The 21,238-nt window shown below is 34.0% G+C and overlaps 1 protein-coding gene and 2 pseudogenes across 2 annotated transcripts; 1 reads left to right on the top strand and 2 right to left on the bottom strand.

The window, feature by feature from the left end:
- Nucleotides 1-4,828: 4,828 nt before the first annotated feature.
- Nucleotides 4,829-6,090, top strand: LOC125835562 (protein OBERON 3-like; annotated as a pseudogene).
- A 1,985-nt stretch (nt 6,091-8,075) lies between these two features.
- Nucleotides 8,076-9,265, bottom strand: LOC125835563 (protein OBERON 3-like; annotated as a pseudogene).
- An 8,341-nt stretch (nt 9,266-17,606) lies between these two features.
- LOC125835570 (uncharacterized) lies at nt 17,607-20,195 on the bottom strand. Of its 2 annotated transcripts, XM_049514683.1 has the most exons (6): nt 19,906-20,195; nt 19,528-19,621; nt 18,309-18,427; nt 17,996-18,103; nt 17,756-17,851; nt 17,607-17,679 (listed from the first exon to the last, which is right to left on the bottom strand). In XM_049514683.1, exons 1-6 carry the CDS (start codon nt 20,179-20,181, stop codon nt 17,623-17,625), a joined length of 750 nt encoding a protein of 249 aa, XP_049370640.1. In that variant the 5' UTR covers nt 20,182-20,195; the 3' UTR covers nt 17,607-17,622. The 2 variants fall into 2 exon arrangements, with proteins under 2 accessions (XP_049370640.1, XP_049370641.1); XM_049514684.1 differs by lacking the exon at nt 17,996-18,103.
- Between the last annotated feature and the right edge of the window lie 1,043 nt (nt 20,196-21,238).

A 21,238-nucleotide genomic window follows, 5' to 3' on the forward strand; every position in this document is an offset into this window, starting at 1 on the left:
TATAACATTAATTAAAATCACTAAACTAATATATATTGGTCCCGAACTTGCCCGGACTTTTGTATCTAATAATATAAGAAATGTCAAAAATAAAATACACATAAATATCATTCAAAGTTGAGGAGAGTTTGATTTTTAATCCAAAATTGAGGGATATAAAGTAATTAAAGTGAAAACAACTGCAACAATAAATCTGATGAAAAAATGTAAAGAATATAGGCAGTCAAGAAAAGGGTATTAATTTTCTTGAGAAATTTGTTGGGTATTTGGATACATAAGAATTAGGGCGTTATGTGGAAGCCTACAATTGCAAATCAAGACGGTGATAAATTAGGTGACAAAAACTTATAATAAAAACATAATATTATTATATAGTTTAGCCAACCATCATACATATGAAAATCTAATAAAAAAAATGTTAAAATTGTTGAGAGAAAAATCTCCCATAAACAAAACTCTTAAATATCTATATTGTAGATGTTCTTGTATTCTTGGTATAAGAAGAGGAGTCTTCAGTTTATAGAGTTTAAAACTTTTTCTCTAAAGAAAGAATAACCAAATATGAAATATAATTATATTTTATTTTCAGGAAAAGTAAAATCATTTATGGTAATGCTTTGAGTTTCCTTCCAAGGAAGATTAAGACAGATTTGGATTGTCTTAAAAGTTGGTCAAACATACTTTTAAAGTAGTTTTTAACTTCTGGAAGTATTTGACAACTATAAAAATAATTTAAAATAAGCAAAAAATAACTTAAAATAAGTTATGAAGTGTTTGATAATGTTACAAATAAGTTAAAAAATTACTTAAAATAAGTCAAAAACCAAAAGTAGGTCTCTTCTTACTTTTTTATTTTTAATTTAAATGTTATTTAAGTTTGACTTTTATTTTTTACTTAAAATCTACTTTTTTTTAAGTCAATCCAAACGAGCTATAAAACTTGAATATGGTAAAAAAATCAGGGCAAAAATCCTAACAAAATCAACATAGAAATGGAAAAGATTGAGACTTTAGGCCATCTTTGTGAAAATTCCAAATTGGGTTTTCAAGAAAAGGATAATCTTGGGAAGGATTTGTTTAGAAAGTGAATATTTGTCTAAAAGAGAGGCTGAAAATGAGGTTTTCAAGAAAACAAAAATTGAACCTTGTCTGATGTTTCAAGTATTGCTCTTCTTTAACCTCTATGAATTAAGAAGAATTAGAGGTTGATTAATTTTCAAGTATTGCTCTCTTATTCTCAAACCCTCATTTTATGACATAAGCTCTTCAAGCGAATGAAAAGATACGAGGCTTTGTTGATCCATGTCCAATTGATGTTAACACTTTTTTCACTGCTAGCAAAATGATTGAAGATGAATGGTTAGTGAAACGATCGAAGAAAAAAGAGGTCGATTTTCTATGGATCAAAGAAGCAGAAAATGTTTATGAAAACTCTCCAAGCTGTACTGCTTGGAAGAGCTTAAGATCTTGGAGAATGTTCATTCCAAAAAGCTATGGGTATAACCTAATCTCTTAGTTGCTTATTTCTCAAGTAATTATGACAGTTACTTTGTTTTCTTGTTGCAACTTTTTATATAGTAAATGGTTGGTGAATGATTACAAGTCTTTGGAATACCTTCAAGTTATAATGTTTGATTTGATTTATTTTTTCCATATTAAACTTAATATTATTCAATTCAATGTTTGGTTTGATTTATTGTTTCCATATATATAAAACTTAACATTATTCAATGTTTGGTTTGATTTATTTTTTCCATATAAAACTTAACATTATTCAATACAATGTTGGTTCCCGTTTTCTTTTTCCGCATAACTAATACCAATATAAGGTACGCTGGAATCTATACATTATTTTACACGGGCTAGTGTATGGAATAAGAATGTGAGGATTAGTAATAACAAATAGCCCTTCATGACTAATCCGTGCGTTATCAATCCCTGCATAACTAGCTTCTAAACCAAGTGATCCTTTAAATAGTTGACTATTTGTGGCTTATTGTTATGAAATTTGTGTTGTCCTATTAAGAATGCCATGGATAGCCTTTGAAGTTTTGTGTCAAACCTGTCTTTGCAACTACTATTGCCATGAAGAAGGTGGTGATCCCAATTAGGGCATACCATGGAGCCACCTCAACTTTGTCTACGTTCGCGCCCTGGGGAATAAGATGGTCAAAAAGGACAATATATAGCCACTAGCAAACATAAAAAGGTCGTCATGGTAATAACAATTAGTGAAATGATAGAGCAGTTACATATATTGCTTATTAATTAAGAAGTAGATCTTTCAATGAAGCTTTCACTCATCAACTTTGAATTCTGAATCTAACTTTATACGTTGTAATAGAACTTATGGATGGGGAAGTAAACAACAATATTCCTTATTTCCTGTGCCCTAGTCTTGAAGGGTCGCTATCCATGTTCAAGCCGGTATTTAATAAATATGCATTAAGTAATTAAGTGAGAAGTGGTGAATTGACCTGGAGGCATAAAGTTTATTTCAAGTACTTAATAAAAACAGTTTTATAAGATAAAGTTGAAAAAAATACCCTTTATGTTTGTGATTGTCTTATATATATCATTTGTTTACATTTCAGCTTGTTAGAAACCCCATCAATATCATTTGTATCAAATATACCCCACCCACTAACCGTTTTCCACCATGGAAGAATTGGTGTAGGAGTATAGTTGGACCTTTTCATCAGTTGTTGGATATAATTTCTTCATGGGAGAATGATTCAAATTATTACTTGAGTAAATTTGAATCTTTGTTGTCGTACATAGCTACATCTCAAATTATCTGTCGTGTTTTTCTTTTACACGCCTCTTAAGGAAAACATTAATTAAGAAGTGATTTTGACTATTTTCCCCGCATTTATGTCTTATGATATAATCTCTCTTCATTAAATATTTTTTGGTGTTGATAGTCTTCAAGAAACCTATAGTCTCTGGGCAAGTTTATTAAATTGTTCATGGTGTTTGTACTTGTTAGAATGATTTATATCCTAGTTGCACTTTTCATATATTTTCTATTTTCCTACTTATATGCCTGTTGAATGTTTTTCATTCTCAAGAATTGCATTTCTTACAGCTTCCACTCGTTCTTGTTTCATTGACACAAGTATATCAATTATCTTACTAATTTTTTTGATCTTCTGTGATTATCAGGCAGCAATGGCTTGTCGACCTTTCTTCCTGTTAATTATCCTTCTATGATGTGAGCTCTTCAAGTGGACGAAAAGATACGAGGCCTGCTTATCATTTTCCAAATGATGTTAACGTTTCTTTCACACCTACCAAAATTGAAGATGAATGGTCCTGAAACCATCAAAGAAAGATGATGTAGATGTCCTGGAAAACATTGTGAGGATCAAAGAAGCAGAGGCACGAACGATTCAGAATCATGCAAATGATGCACTAGGATCGGTAGGGAGTTTGAGGCATCTGGCTAGGCCGAAGAGATAGACACTGGAGGAAGAATATTCTGAATGACCCTGCAAAATGTGCTTGCTGGAAACTGAGAAAAGGAGTTGGAAGAGCTCAAGAGGTTGGAGAATTTACATTGCGATTACAGCGAATAAAAATGCAATTGCATATGGAAATTTCAGGCTTGTTTAGTAGAAAGGAAGCAGCCAAACAGCTACTGGTATAACCTAATCTCTTCTTTGACTATTTCTCAAGTAACTGTGACAACTACTTAATTTTTTTTGTTGCAAGTCTTTTTTTTTTTTTTACTTAATTTCATTGATTTAAGTAAATGGTCGATGAACTATTATAGGTCTTTGGAATACCTTTAAGTTCTTTTATTGATGCAATGTTTAGCTCTAGTTTTCTTTTCCGCATAACTTATACCTAAATAAGGTATGCTGGAATTTATATAGTATTTTATGCTGGATAGAGTATGAAATAAGAATGTGGGGTTTAGTAATTCATTGAGTAAACCATGCATTAATATTCCATCCATCAATAATCTTTGCATAACTAATCACTTCATAACTTGCTTATAAGCCAAGTGATCCTTCAAATAGTTGACTAGTTTGATTTTAGCTAAGTGGCTTATTCTTATGAAATTTGTGTTGATGTTCACCTTTGACTTTGGAAAACCATATTCTATATATATAATTAATACAACCATGGATAGCCATTGGCACAGATCGAGTCTTGATGTTCAGCCACGGATCACCTTTTGCTAAAGAGGCAGATCCAAAATTTGAGGTTTATGAGTTCTAGAGTTTATTGTGCATACATATTTAGGGAACTTCTCAGAAAATATGTAGGGTTCAGATGGAAGATATTGGGTTTTTCAAGCCCGTACTTCCCGAGCTAGCTTTGACCTTGACTCGGATGGAGTTTGAAAGAAAGAAATACTTTTAAAATTTGTGGTCTAAAACAAACCATAGTTTTTATGTGACTTTAATATTGACCACCTATGTTGGTACTAGTTTGAAGAGAAATGCATGTTTTGTTTGTCCGAGCTCAGAACTTGATTATGTTATAATTTACTTATACCCTCTATGGTTTCCTGAAGTACCTAATAAATATTTTCTTATGCTTATTCTTTGAACTTCAGTCAGGCTTAGTGTGTGATTTGAGCATGTACATATCACTTTTCCTGTTTAATCATGGTAAAATGTAGTGACTTGATAATCTCACAAAGAGATTGATGAGAATTTATACATCCTTGTCTAGTAAAGGGGATAATCACCTATGAGAGAGATAGGATTTTGCTTTTAAGCTTTTTAGAGAAAATTCAGAGGACAAATTTCTGAAGTTCTTCCTTCCAATATGTAAGTTCTTTAATCTCTCTACAAATTTTATTCTTCTAGATATAATGGTTAGTGGTCAGTCTGGTGATTCGAGGGAAAGAGGCTCGGGATATTTGAATTTTTTGGAGAATAGGGATGGAGGAAATGCACATACGCTTACTAGGCAAGAAAATTGCGGAAAAGGAACTATTCGATCAGTTCATAGCAGGTTTAGGCCAATTGGTGACGGTGGTGTTGCATTGTCAAACCATGTTGGTCGAACTTTTAATCTTGACAGTCGAGTGGTCAATAAGGAAACATCTAGTGATCGTTATTCATAGGACTACAATCTCGGATAACAATTCATCTTTGATCCTATCCGACTTGCCTGCTAGACCTAGAATTGTTGATGGTCAGTCAAGTGATTCGAGGTAAAGAGGCTTAGGATATTTGAAACGTTTGGAGAAAAGGAATGGAGGAAGAACATATAACCTTTCTAGGCAACAAAAAATAGCCTATTCCTGTTATGGCTCAGATTGTGCAACAGCTTGGTGATTAAACAGTTGAATCAACAAAAGAATACTTGAGAAACCTAATTACAATGCCGGAAAGGAAAGGATATACGAGTTTTTTAGCTTTTAGAACTGACTTGATGAAAGATCTTATCTTACCAATTAGACTCACTTGAACTGTCAGTAAGATCCAACTAGAATTTTTGGTTGCAATAAGAACAGGTCTTGGAAGGTTCTTATCGGAAAACACCCGCCTTTTAACATCGGAATTGGTTGGAGTTTTCTTACTTGAAAGGTGTCAGAAACATTAATTGCAGGAGGATTTTTCTTGTTGAGGATTGCATCTGCAAGATTTGTTCAATAAAGAAGGGATTCTGCAGCGAATGCATGTGTCTTGTGTGTCTGAACTTCGACTGTGCCAATAATACTTGCAGTTGGGTAATCTGTGATGCATGCTTGCATTGGTGTCATGCTGTTTGTGGTATTCATCGAAATCCTTTAAAGCCAGGTCCAAGTCTCAAAGGCCCTTCCGGGACAACCAAGATGCAATTTTACAGTCTGGGTGTGGTCATGCCTCAGAAATGTTTGGCTTCGCTAAGTACAGGTTCATGTCTTGTGCAAAGGAATGGGGTGAGGAAACCCTGATGAAAGAGCTTGATTATGTTTGGAAAATTTTCCAAGGGAGTGAAGATCTTAAAGGCAAGGAGTTACATGTTAAGGCTAATGTCTTGCATACAAAGTTAGTTACAAAGATGATTTCACCTTCAGACGCCTGCGATTTCATATTTCAGTTTTTCAGCGATAAGTATACAAACCAATTCATTTTATCTTATTAGCATAAGAACAAGTCTCTAGTTTACAATGTTCTGGTTTTCCTTATGTTATACTCATTCCTATTTTTGATTTTTGGTGCACAAACCACGAAAGGGAATATGAAGTTAGAAATAGTAGCTACCTAAATTGTTATATTACTTCCGTTTGAAATGGTTGTGTTGGGTTAAATACAATTAATCATGCATTTAGATAATCACAATTGACAACAGTGGCGGTGAGATGTCCATCAGATATCGTTCTCTACCTTTCCTTTTTTGTATTCTTGGATCTTGCAAATTACTAGAGTAATAAGAATTGGACGAAGAATGAAAATCGATATAACATTTGTCAATTTGAACACTACTGAATACCCTTGTAGCTTGCCTACAATTTCTAGAAACCTATGGTCTATGGTGATAATAAATGGACTTTCGCTAGCCTAACCCTAAAAGCTAGCTAGTTCATGAGGTCAGAATTATCTGATATCACATAAGAAGACCGATTCCACGTCACATAATCGATGTGGGACACATATCTTCCCCATAACCTACCAACTGGAGCGTGGACAACATAACAGGGGACCCGGTAAACCAAGAGTTAGGGATGAGCTTCACTCTAATGCCATGATAAGGAAATATGGATCTTGGGCAAAACTCAACCCTGAAAGCTAGCTTATGAGTTGAGGACTGTACAAGACCATATAAGGAAACCAAGTCCACATCCCACAACCGGTGTGGTACACTAGCAATGGGCAAGTTTATTAAATTGTACTTAAAGAATGATTTATTTCCTAGTAGCAATTTGTGATTAATGTTTTCTTTTCCTACTTATCAGCGTATTGAATTTTTCTCAATTTTCAAGTATTGCTCTTCTTTAACCTCTATGAATTAAAAAGAACTAGAGAGTATCTGGAACCACTTTTCCCATTCCAACTTAGTTCCTCAGCGTCCACTTCATATTTCATCGACACAAAAACATATCATTTCTTTACTAATTTATACTTTCTTTAATTAATAGGTAGCAACGAATTGTCAGACTTTAGTAATCTAGCTAGTCTAGGAAAACATGACTTTACTAATCTATCTAGTTTTAAGTATGATTGCTACTAGGAAATAAATCAGAGGTTAAAGAAGAGCAATACTTGGAAATTGAAAAAAAATTAATACGCTTATAAGTAGGAAAGTAGAACATTAATCACAAATTGCTACTAGCAAATAAATTATTCTTTAAGTAGAATTTTAGAAACTTGCCCATTGCTAAGTGTCCCACACCGGTTGTGGGATGTGGACTTGGTTTCCTTATATGGTCTTGTAAAATCCTCAACTCATTAGCTAGCTTTCAGGGTTGAGTTTTGCCCAAGATCCATATTTCCTAATCATGGCATTGGAGTCAAGTTCATCCCAAACTCTTGGTTTACCCGGTGTACTTGGGTCCCCTATTACGTTGTCCACGCTCCTATTGGCAGGTTATGGGGCAGATATGTGTCCCACATCGATTATGTGACGTGGAATTGGTCTTCTTATATGATATCAGATAATTTTGACCTTATGAACTAGCTTTTAGAGTTAGGCTAGGCGAAAGTCCATTTATTATCACCCATAGACTATAGGTTGTAGGCGAGCTACAAGGGGATTCAGTAATGTTCAATTTGACAAATGCTATATCAATTTTCGGCCTTCATCCAATTCTTATTACTCCAGTAATTTGCAAGATCCAAGAATATAAAAAAGGAAAGGCAGAGAATGATATCTGATGGACATCTCACTGTCACTGTTGTCAATTGTGATGATCTAATGCATGGTTAATTGTATTTATTCCAACAACCATTTCAAACGGAAGTAATATAACGAATTAGGTAGCTACTATTTCTAACTTCATATTCTTTTTCGTGGTTTGTGCACCAAAAATCAAAAATAGGAATGAGTATAACATAAGGAAAACTAGAACACTGTATACTAGAGACTTGTTCTTATGCTAATTATAAGATAAAATGAATTGGTTTGTATAATTACCGCTGATATATGAAATCGCAAGCGTCTGAAGGTGAAATCATCTTTGTAACTAGCTTTGTATGCAAGACATCAGCTTTAAGATGTAGCTCCTTGCCTTTAAGATCTTCACCCCCTTGGAAGATTTTCCGAACATAATCAAGCTCTTTCATCAGGGTTTCCTCATCCCATTCCTTCGCACAAGACATGAACACGTCCTTAACGAAGCCAAACATTTCCGAGGCATGACCAAATCCCAGACAGTAAAATTGCATCTCGGTTGTCCTGGAAGGGCCTTTGAGACTTGGACCTGGCTTTATAAGATTTCGACGAATACCACAAACAATATGACCAATGGAAGTATGCATCACAGCCTACCCAACTGCAAGTATTATTGGCACAGTCGAAGTTCAGACACACAAGATACGTGCATTCACTGCAGAATCCCTTTTCGTTGAACAAATCTTGCAGACACAATCCTCAACAGGAAAAAGCCTCCTGCAATTTATGTTACGACACCTTTCAAGTAAGAAAACTTCAACCAATTCCGAAAGCTTCCAAGACCTGTTCTAATTGCAACCAAAAATTCTAGTTGGATCTTATGGCAGTTCAAGATAGTCTGATTGGTAAGATCAGATCTCTCATCAAGTCTGTTCTGAAGGCTAAAAAACTCATATTTCCTTTCTGGCATTGTAATTAGGTTCCTCAAGTATTCTTTTGTTGATTCAACTATTTCATCACCAAGTTATTGCACAATCTGAGCCATAACAGGAATAGGCTCTGACACTATTCTTCTAAGTGTTTTATGTTGCCTAGAAAGCTCATATGCTCTTCCTCCATCCCTTTTCTCCAAACATTTCAAGTATCCCGAGCCTCTTTGCCTCGAATCACTTGACTGACCATCAACAGTTCTAGGTCTCGAAGGCAAGTCGGATAGAAAAAATGAATTGTTATCCGAGCTTGTAGTCCTATGAATACGATCACTACATGTTTCCTTATTGACCACTCAATTGTCAAGATTAAAAGTTCCACCAACATGGTTTGACAATGCAACACCACCATCACGAATTGGCCTAAACCTGATATGAATTGATCGAATAGTTCCTTTTCTGCAATTCTCTTGCCTAGTAAGATTATGTGCATTTCCTCCATAACGTTTCAAATATCCTGAGCCTCTTCCCCTCGAATCATCTGACTGACCACTAACCATTATATTTAGAAGAATAAAATTTGCAGAGAGATTAAAACTTACAAATTGGAAGGAAGAACTTCTGAATTTTCTCTCTGAGTAAAAATATTTTCTCACCTTTTTTATAATAAAGCATAAAAATCAAAATCCTATCTGTCTTTACAGGTAGACATTAGCAAAATGACAAAAATGGTTTGTTGTGTCTGAGGATAATTTCAAAGTAGTTTGTAAATGTAATCTGATAGTGATTATTGTCTCCAGAGATTTTTTATTTTGAGTATCTACTTTTTTGTTCATATTTTTACTCTATTTTTCTTCAAAATCTCATGCAAAATACTCTTAAAAATCAGTAATATGTTTAGTGCGTTGAAGTCCAGAAAACTTAAATTATCAATGGGTTTTAAATAAAATCGCACATATCAGCACATTAATATGTGCTACAGCTCAATGAGAAGTCTCATTTTTATCGATTCATTGGCATTTTAATTCTAGTCTCACATATACTAGTAGTAGTCTCTGAACAATGGTGATCTTGTTCCATGTAGTCTTGACATAAAGTACTCACAAATGAAACAATTGTACAATTTAATTAAGATTGTCTCTCATGTCAATAATTCAAAATTATGTCAATTTGTTTAGATTGGACACTGTAAAATTACTATTGTCAAATGAGAAAAGAAGAAAATTGCTAACCTTAATATCATGGACGAGTTGATGATTTGCATATATGAGGTAAGTATTGTATAGCTACTATGCTGAAACCGATTATTCCACCAACGTGGGACTAATATGACAGTGGCATCGAGAATGTGATGTTGCTTAACAGTTCCATTGCTTCTCTTAATGTATCTCTTGATCAGATAGCTTCCACACGTTTCGACCCACCATTTGTTTTTTCCATATAAAACTTAGTATTGTTCAATACACTGGTTACATGTATAAGATATGCTAAATTCTATATATTATGTGGAGTAGTGTTTGAAATAAGAATGAGAGAAATAGTTATAACCCATTGTGACTAATCCATGTGTTACCAATTCCGCATAACTTGCTTTTAAACAAAGTGATCCTTCAAATAGTTGACTAATCCATGTGTTACCAATTCCTCATCCTTGGCACAGTGGAATCTTGATATTCAGAAGTATTGAACATACCATATATAACACTGCCACATTTGTACAAGTTTTTAGTGTAACATGTTAGTTTTCCCAAAGTATTACTTTCTCCGTCCCAATCTATGTAATGCACTTTAACTGAGATCAAAGATGGATTCAAAATTTGAGGTTTGTGCGTTCTAGAGTTTATTATATACACATATTTAGTGAATTTTTCAACAAATATATAAGGTTTGGACCGAAGCTATTTAGTTTTGTCGAACCCATACTTCCCATGCTAGCTCTGATCTTAACTCTAATGGAGTTTGAGTAAGAAAGAAATACTTTTGAAATTTGTAATTTAAAACAAACCGTAGATGTTTGTCTGACTATAAATTTTTTCAGTAAGAATAAAATAGGAAGTTCAAAGTTAAAGTTTTTTTAAATTAAAAAAAAAATTGTTCTTTTGATACGTCCGAACTAAAAGAGAAAATATATCACATTAAGAAGCTTAGATATTCTGATTCTGATCAACATATTTGTGCATTAGATGCATATATATATATATTAATGATTACATTTTATGTGAAATATATATGCTTCTACAAGTGCATTAGATTCAAATGAAAATGGGTTCATCTAATTTAAGGGGGTGACAAGTGTCAGTAGCCTCAAAATATGCCCATTAAACATTGACACCTGTCCAAATCATATTTTTAATCCATCTCTAATCTCATTTAAAATGCATTACATAAATTGGGACGGAGAAAGTAATATTTTGGGAAAACTTACATGTAACACTAAAAACTCCTAAAAAATGTGGCAGTGCCATATATATGGTATGTTCAATAGTACTTCTGTACATCAAGACTCCAACTGCCAAAAATGAGATTTAGCCAAAGGCTATCCATGCCTGTCTTAATATAGCAAATTTCATAACAATTAGTAAGTGAGCTAAAACGAAATTAGTCAACTATTTAAAGTATCACTTCGTTTAGAAGCAAGTTATGTGGGGATTGATAACCCACAAGTTATTACTAATCCTCTCCTTCCTATTTCATACACTATCCTGTATAAAATATTATTATATAGATTCCAACATACCTTATACAAATATTAGTAATGCGAAAAAGAAAACTAAACCAAACATTGTATTGAATAATATAATGCTAAGTTTTATATGGAAAATTTAAATGAACCAAACATTGTAACTTGAAGGTATTTCAAAGACTTACAATAGTTCACCAATCATTTACTATTAAAAAACTTGCAACAAGCTAAACTAATAAGTAATTGTGACGATTACTGAAGAAATTGGCAAGGAAGAGACTAAGCTACACTAGTAATTTTTTGTCTGTTTCCATTCTGTTTAATAAGCCAGCAATCTCCATATCCATTCTCATAATAATCGGAATTAAGCTTTTCCAATTTTTTCCTCCTCCATTTCTTGCAAGCATAATTTGGAGAGTTTTTTTATACTGTAATACGTTTCATTCAGTTTCTTACTCTCCCTCCAAGCTAACGGCCACCTTAAACTCATTGTCTCTCCTCGAACGTGCATCATCTGCACGACTCTGAAACATTTGTGTCTTTGATGCGTACAATGCTTAATTCCCAAGCTATATATCAACCTCATCTTTCTTCTATCGTTTCACTGAGCGAATATTCACCTTCAATCATTTTGATAGCTGTAAAGAAACGTGTAAACATCATTTGGACAAGGATCAACAAGCCTCATATCTTTTTGTGCGCTTGGAAAGATCATTAAGATTTGGGAATAAAGGAAGTAGAGGTAGTAACTGCATTTTTTCTAAGCCTAGCTAGATTACTAAAGTCAGACAATCTGTTAATTAGTGAAAATATAAATTAGTAAAGAAATGACAAGTTTTGTGTCAATGAAACATGAAGTGCATGCTGAGGAACTAAGGCGGACTTGGAAAACAGTTTCTGTTTATAATCTCTAATTCTTCTAAATTAATAAAGGTTAAAGAAGAGCATTACTTGAAAATTGAAAAAAATCAATACGCTTATAACTGGGAAAATAGAACATTCATCACAAATTGCATCTAGGAAATAAATCATTCTTTAAGTACAATTTAATAAACTTGTCTATTACTAAGTGTCCCACACCGGTTGTGGGATGTGGAATTGGTGGTTTCTTATAGGGTCTTGCACAATCTTCGCCTCATCAACTAGTTTTTGGGGTTGAGTTTTGCCCAAGATCCATTTTTTCTTACAAATGGATATATTTTACTAAAATGTCAAATCTTGTTTCCTATTAAGGGGTAATTTGTATAATACTTTTCATACTTCCTCGGTCTCAAATTATCTGTGGTGTTTTTCTTTTGCATGCCCCGTTAAAAAACATTAATTAAGAAGGGTTTTTTTTTTTAATATTTTACCCACATTTATGTCTTAAGATATATTCTCTCTTAATTTATAAAATATTTATTCGGGTGTTTATAGTCTTCAAGAGACCAATAATTTATGGGCAAGTTTATTAAATTTTTCATGGTGTTTGTATTTGTTAGAATGATTTATATATATCCTACTTATAAGCCTGTCGAGTGTTTTTCATTTTATTGGATTCATACTTCATTAAACTCTTGAACGAAGAGGGGACATATGCATTGTGCAAGGGATTTGGAACACTGAGAGAAGTGTCGCAATTGTCATTTGTCAGTATTGTTGGCGTATAAATGTTGAGGAGGTTCTGCGTATGGGTAGAACGATCAGGCAAGACGAGATCCCAGTGGAGTTTTGGAAGAGCACAAGCATGGTGTAGCTGTCTAAGTTGTTTTCAAGACGGCGAGGATGCCCCAAGTATGAAGATGGAGTACAATGATTATTTTGTACAAGAACCAAGGTGACATATAGAATTTTGACAACTATAGGGGCATCAAGCTGTTAAACCACACTATGAAGGTGTGGAAGAGGGTGGTGGAGATGAGGGTGAGGAAGGGTGTGGCTATTTCTGAGAACCAGTTAGGATTCATGCCGGGGAGTGCTCAAGATATATTCTTTTGGAAATTGGTTTTGTGCTTCAAGGATATATATATCAATAACTGAGATAATCTGTCAGGAAAGAGTTTGTATAGACAAATTACATAGTTATATATTAGAAAAGTCACATTCCTGAGATGCCTACAGAAGTAATCAACTTGCTCTAGGTATTCTTCTTTTATAATAGCTTACATGTGACCTTAGGAACCAGCACAATGGTTAATGGTTATAGCTGCTTGTTTAAGTTTCTTGATTTCTCTCCTCCTCAATCTTATATAAGATATTTACATGTCTTCCATTGTGGTGTCTAGCTAGGAAGTCCAAATTTTTATTCAACAGATCGAGAGCAAATAGCTTTAAATTGTTCCTATTTTAGCAGGATTTTGAATGAGGGAAAAGCTTAGAAGGATCAATCCTGTCTAACATTGAATTTGGCAAAGCAGTGAAAAAGTTCTCACCATATATATGAGGTGCTCATTTGTTCTCTACTTAATTTCAAAGAAAGTTTACTTGACGATCAAAAGGTTCTTTTTCATCAGCAAAAATGCTACATAGCAGGAGTGCATTGTCTTGGTGCCCTTACTACTTACTAGTAGTTAGAGTGTTATGCTTGTAGTTTCTTGTTCTTTGATTTTTTATTGATATTTGTTGTTTCGTGTAGTTCTGTGGTAGTATTATTTGGTTGTAGTACTATTATGCTACTTTTTGTTGTTTTATTTACTACTCGTTGTCTCTTGTACTTCCATTACATGTTTTTGTTTGGAGACAAGGGTCTACATCTATCGGAAACAACCTCTCTACCTCACCTCTGAGGTAGAAGTAAGGTATGCATATACTCTACCTTCCCTGGACCCCACTCTGTGGAAGTACACTGGGTATGTTGTTGTTATTTATAGCAGTAGTTTGAAATAGTGAACACATTTGCCTAACCTTAGATATCACAATATTGGATCAGTGCCAGCAGGGGACGGGCCATCACCACCTTTAGAAGTTGGAATCCTACTGTTGTTGCATAGAGCATATATAATGGATATATAGAATTTGGCAGTGATTTGTAGTTATCCTCTATTGAATAACACCTTTTAATTCTTAATTTCTGTATTAAAAGGCACTCAATATTCAAGCAAGTGTTGTAGTATGTGGCGAGATGCCTGGAACCAAAGTTAATGGCTTTCATTTCTTCCTTGCTTGGGTTTGCTACTTGCATCGCAATGGAAGAATCCTCGAAGCAAATAGATTGTTGTTGCAGCCATGCCATTGTTATGAATGGTCTCAGTTTCACCATTCAACCTAGCATTTACATCAAGCTTTTTTAAAGAGTCTAGAGCCAAAAGGGCAAAAAAAATGTCAAAAGGGCAAAATTGCTCCTGAGTTCTGACAAAATTGACGCTGTTACTTCGCATAAAATCGCTGCCCAGCAGCGATTTCGTCAAAAAAAAAAAATCTTTATTCTTTAAAATCGCTGCTGTGGCAGCGATTTTGTCAAAAAAATTATTATTTTTAATTGTAATAGCTGCTATAGCAGTAATTTTCTTTAAAAAGATTTAAAAAAAAATTAATTAAATAATCTGCCGGACAGCGATTTCATTAAATTCCAAAATCAATAGAAAAATATTTTAAAAAATTAAGTCGAAACCAAGCATGTGCAATCACTATTAATCATTTAAGCAAATGGCAGTACAAAACACTTCAAGGCAGCAATATATTTAAAATGCAAAAATTGAATGAAATCGCTGCCTTGCAAGAGATTTAAAAAAAAAAGAAACTAACTTTTTTAAGAAAATTGCTATAGCAGTGATTTCAATTTTGAAAAGTTATTTTTTTAGAAAAACGCTGCAGGAGCAGCGATGTTAAAAAAATGACAGAATCACTGCCGGGGAAGCGATTTTTATGTTTTTAACGAAGTAACGGCGTCAATTTTGTCAGAAGGAAATCGCTCCGTCAAAAGCGATTTTGCCCTTTTGGTTAAAAAAAAATTGATGTGCCCTTTTGAAATTGTTGGCAATTTTTAAAGCTTCTTTTACTTTTATATTTATCAAATCTATTTTGAAAAATATTTATTTTGATTCATTGGAAAATTATACAAAACCAAACCACCCATACAAGGACCAAGTAATCCATTATAGAAAAAAAATATTTAGCATATTTTTCATGAGAACAGTGACACCAACTGAAATTCCAAAGAGGAGGATCAAAAGCCCAATGAAATTAACTATACAGGTCCTTCTCATATTTAGCATTTGTGACAAAACTCTGCCTTTTCAGATGACGATGAAATATATCATCAATCTAAGAAAAACATAGATTTTCAATCAAAGGAAATACATAGATACATCCAAAAGCAATATATATGGAAGAAGCTTGTTAGTCGTATCTGATAGAATTGATGCAGACATGGATCAGGAGAATTTCAGACAAACTAATTTTAACTTGGGAAGGCAGTAGTTGTGCCATCAAAAGATGCCGCTCATCCTAATACCTAGTATATGGAACTCTATAAACTGGTAGAACCTAAAAGATTGAGAGGGACCTGTAATGAGCAAAGGTTGTTTCAAGTATCCTCTCATTCCAAATAAGTAATCTCCTGTTCAACCTGTCTCTATTCAGATGATTGAGATACCAAAACTCGACTTCTTCTAGCAGAAGCAAAATGCTCCACATTTTATTGCTATTGTTACCGTTCATCAGCAACTCCCGACAATAGTTTCTCACAGACTCCCTCTTTTGTCTTCTATGATGATGGGATTGGCTCTCAGTGGAAGTCTGGTTGAATTTCACGTTAACAATCTTGCTCTGGAGCTGACCTCAAAAGAATGATAACATGAGAAGTTTCAGCAGTGACTTGGAGGGACTTTGGCATTTTGCTGTTTCCGTACATGTATTTCTAAGTTGAAGAAGCAATCATAATTCAGTTTTTTTTCCCTAAACAACAACAACCACAAGATTAACCCGGTGTGATAAAAAATGAGGAATGGATTCCATCACATGGGCAAGGGACAAATGTGAGTAAAGAATTAAGTTCTACCACATTGGCACCTGGTGTGGTGCAAGATAGGAAAATGTTCTTGCATCTTAATGGATGGAATAAGGGTAAAGAACCTAGTCCAAGAGAGTCAGACTGAATAGACAGTTTGAACATAAGCTCGTCGATAGGGAATTCAATAGAATTAATGGATGCTTTGGAAAGAGGAGAGCTAATATTGCTGCCTACAGAAAAATAGTTGGACAGTAGAAAAAGATAGATATATTGGCAACACAAGTTATAAAATATTGTATTATGGATAGATAAGGATAGGAACAGAGTAGGAAGCACTGTAGAACCATGACATAGGACAAAGTTGTAGAAGTAAAGTTTATTGGCGATAAAATTATCTCGTCAAGACTAGTGTAGGAAAGGAGACAACCAGTATCATCAGTGCCTGTAATTGGATGTAGCTGGACGACCAAGCATGTTGGAACAGGATTGTTTAAAGCCTTGAAAGTAGTGGATTACCTTGATGCGCAAACAATTGGATGGATTCTAGAGTAGTTCACAACTGTTTTGTTTTGTTTTTCACTGAATAGTTCACAACTGTTGATATAATGCCGGAATATGGATAAGCACCAAAGCCAACTAGATGCAACATCAAAATCCTCAGAATTTCTGACAGATTCACGATGTGACAACTAATTAGAATGTCTGTTACTAATGGTCTTCATAAGGGCAGGTGCTCTTCATCAATAAGTTAACTTGTTGAGGAAGAAGATGAATGAAAGAAAGAAAGAAGGAGATAGAGAGACAAATCTTGTGTAGCTCAAAGCAAAAGGGCCGCTTAGAAAAAGCAGAACCCCAGATTAGCATAAGAGTAATTCAACCAAATAGGTTTACCTCAACGAACAACTTTACAGTGATAACAAGATGATCATCAAAATATGAAAGAGATAAAATTTATTGCAGCAGATATTTCCACAATAAACACTGCAACGATTTATCAAAACTCTAGATGAGACGGTCAATGGAATGAGCAAGACCACTACCTATGTTGACTAGAAACTATTAACAGGGCATTCTTGTTCCAGAGAAGCCATGTTTAACAACCATACTTGATATGAAATGAGGAAGCAAACCCCATTTAATGAGAAGCGACTGAAATTGCAACTTTTGCAGTTAAACATCCAACTCATTTTGCCTAGTATCTGAAATGAACAAATGCACCTGTACAGCTAAAAGAAAAGTGATATAATCATTGAAAGTAATGAACACAGTTGGCCGCTGAAGTATATGTTTCCTGTATGCTTACCTTAAGCCGCAAGTTCTGATGTTTGGAGGTGGTGTTCTTCAATCAGATTTTGAACCCTCTGTATAAATTCTCATACATTACTAGATAGCAGAAGATATACTCAAAGTTGATTTAGGGAAAGTCATTTTTTTTACCTTCACGGAACTTCCAACTTCTTCCAGCTTCTGTAATACTGCAGCATCTCCAGAATGAGATAATGAATCATGCTTGATGGATCTCGATGGCGACATCTGCCAATCACAAAATTAGTAGATAGAAGCTGACACTTAAGGGAAGGAGTCTTTGCTGACAATGATGATATTTTCTATTGAAAATGCATAAAAGAAACCAAGGAATATCACGAATACAGAAATCTTGATCTAGTGACAACATACCGAAGTAGTACAGGAATGACTAATTTGCAAATTCGAAGTATCATCAACAGCTGAAGCTTGTCTAGAGAATGCTTTACTTCTAAGATTTGATAGTTGCATCAGAACAGCCTAGAGAATGTACATAGATTCACAAGTCAACACATCTTAGATTCATGGCATGATATTTAAACATATAGTAAGATTACTTAAAGAGGAATTATTAGTATCTCTCTAAGAGAAATAATCTTAACAATATTACTTAAAGAGGAATTATTAGTATCTCTCTAAGAGAAAATAATCTTAACAATAAGTTATAACTAGAGGTAAAACCTACCTTCCTGAAATCAAGAGCATCCGCAATTCCTTGGACTTGGAGATCATCACTCGGAGATCTTCTCACACCAACATTTTCAATTCTTATCGAATAGACCCCACACAGGGACTGTAGGTAACCTGACAATTACATCAGTTCAGAAGTCTCAAATGTCGAGATTGTACCAAGCCTAACAACTGAAAGGAATCATAGAAGTAGACTTCTGAGTGTCCATTCTCTGGCTTTGCAAACTTTTGATATAGTAATCCACAGGAAGTCATCTAAAAAGTATTGCCTCTGAGCAGTGGAGTTTTCCATGCACCCGATGAAGTGTTGGTTGACCAAATCATGTCAAAAGATTATTGTGAAACTTAAACCAAAATAGGACCTGACATGCCCTTCTTGTTTGTACTCGTTTTCCATTCTTTCTTTTTTCTCGAAAAGAGAAGCATCCCATTTGGTCAGATACTTGTACTTCTGATCCTAAGTTTCTTATCACCCCCATAAGAGATTTAGCAAAATATTGTAAATTCAATTCTAAACAATATTGAATGTCACAACTTAAAGAATGTCGTAAGGGTTCTTCTTTTTGCAGTTCTTTCAGGTACCACATTGTAGGTGGAGACAAAAACTCCAGCCAGTTAAAATATGCACTGGCACTGGCAGGATTAAAATTCCCTTGTAACATCTAATCACTAGATTAACATCCAGGAGCATTTAAAATGCCACGTCGTACTACCTACTATGATTTTTTTATGAGAGTCATATGCATTTGGGATAATTCATGTGGCAAGGAACTAAAATGAACTTCAATGAACCCATGAAAAGAGACCCTGATGTGTTTTTCCTCTCCTTTTTTTTTTTTTTTTTTTTGATGACAAGGGAAACCCGCAGCCGCTACCCTTTGGGTGAGCACAGGGTAAAGCTCCCGCTCCTATGCAATAGCTCGCAAACCACACAGGAGAGATAACCCGCACTAGGCAAGCCTGGTGCGACGAGCTCGACCCAGAAGGCAAACCCCTTGCTTTCGCAAGCAAGGGGTTTCCTCTCCTTTTTCATGCACGAGTAACTCGCAAAATACTATTGGGCTAGACATACCAGTTATCAATAAAATGTAAACATTATATCCAAGTTCATTGACATCATCTCAACTAGAAAAGTTAAAAAAAAAAAGATGTCAACTTGGCAACTGACCACATATCCCAACAGCAAAAAGAAGATAGTAGAAAATCACATTTACCTTGTTCAACTACAATATCAGCAACTGATGGCAATAGAACATACTTCTCCTTCTTCAAATCCCCAAAACATGGAAATGGAACTGGTCTTGTTACCTAGACCATAAAATCAAACTCTAAGAAAAGGCTTGACAACATGTTCAGAAAATCTTTACCTGCAATTCAAGTAAAGGTCACATTTGCAACATACATACTCTGTCCGTTTCATTTTACTTATCCATTTTAACAAATCAACAGAGTTTTATCACTTTTTATTTACATACTACCCTCAGTATTAAATAACTACATAAACTAGTTACATTCAGAGTTCCTAATAAGATTAGTTTAGTAAAATACACGGAGATCACATAAAGTTTGTGAAAAAAGAAGTAATACTCTACTTTGTAAACAATGGCGTTGGGAGTGAGATAAAGTTTCCTGGAGCGGATGTCTTTGCGTAAAATATACCTCCGAATGGGTAAATAAATCAACATGATTAGCCCTATTCCCCAAGCCAATAATAGCAACAGTGAATACAATACCCATCGAACTGTTTGATACTTGACGAAATTCTCTTCAAACGACGCCGTATAGATAACTGGTTCTTCTTCAGATTCTTCATGTTCGACCAACAAACCCCTCTCTAACCGGTCAATTTCTCCATCATTCGATTCCATATCTGAGGATTCAATTCAACGGAACAAATAAAAACAGAATGATAAATATTGGTAGACATGAAAAAGAAGCGAATTCGAATAGAATTACCGGCAACTGATGATCGATGGAACGAGTTCCTATTTCCTAATTACAAATTTATATTCTCTTATGTGTCTTAATTGATTTATTAGAATTGATTTTTAAGAATAGATACTGTTAAATTGATATTTAAACCTCACTAATTTAATACTTGGTAAATTAATAATTATAATTTATTTTTTTCGGTCCCAATTTGGGCCAATGGAAAAAATCGTCCATTTCGATAAGACTATATATTTTCAAAAAACTATTATATAAATATATGGTCCCAACAATATTATAAATTAATAATTTTTAAAAAGTATAAATATATCTAAGACAATTTAGTGAAATGTATCTAACTTTTCTTATTACATCAAAAAGTTATGGTGTTGTCTTTTAGAACTTCACCCTAAAATTGTGAAAAGTTGTAGATGTGATAAGTGTTTTCTTACGCGTAACTGATTGCAGATGTATTGTATCATCTTTAAATTCATCATCAACATTATTTTTTTCGATGGTATCTACATTTTTTTCTAAATAATGGACATCTCAACATATATTACTTTATGGATAATCTAAAAAGTTATTGACATCAAAAAAAAATTCGGTAATCGGGAATATTTATCATGGCCTCAAGTTCAAAAATGACGTTGTCACAAAACACTCTTTAAATTAATAAATATTAATTTATCAATTAAATAATACATCAACAAAATAATAATATTTCATGATCCACCTATATTAATTTAGTGAAGTTTTTCCGTAGTCAAATAAGAAAAAGAGATTATGACCCATAAAATGAACCCACACAACTCGTTCAAAACCTTCCAAACACAAATTAATAGTACAAATTGATCATAACATTTCAGACCTATTGGGATCGTCAAATTATCAAAGATGGGTCATCTTGACCGAGTGTTGACCAAGGCCAACTTGAGTCTACTATTTAAAATAAATATATGACCTCTAATTTGAAACTTCTTTGGATCAATTGTT

This window comes from Solanum verrucosum, unplaced genomic scaffold, assembly GCF_900185275.1.
Source record: "Solanum verrucosum unplaced genomic scaffold, falcon-dt-bn FXZP01000040.1, whole genome shotgun sequence".
Taxonomy (NCBI): domain Eukaryota; kingdom Viridiplantae; phylum Streptophyta; class Magnoliopsida; order Solanales; family Solanaceae; genus Solanum; species Solanum verrucosum.

Coding starts and splice junctions, on each gene's coding strand:
- LOC125835570 (XM_049514683.1), bottom strand. CDS start 20,181: ATGGAATCGAATGATGGAGAAATTGACCGGTTAGAGAGGGGTTTGTTG. Junction 19,622..19,905: donor CCAACGCCATTGTTTACAAA/GTAGAGTATTAC, acceptor TTTATGGTCTAG/GTAACAAGACCAGTTCCATT. Junction 17,680..17,755: donor AAGTTGGAAGTTCCGTGAAG/GTAAAAAAAATG, acceptor GAATTTATACAG/AGGGTTCAAAATCTGATTGA.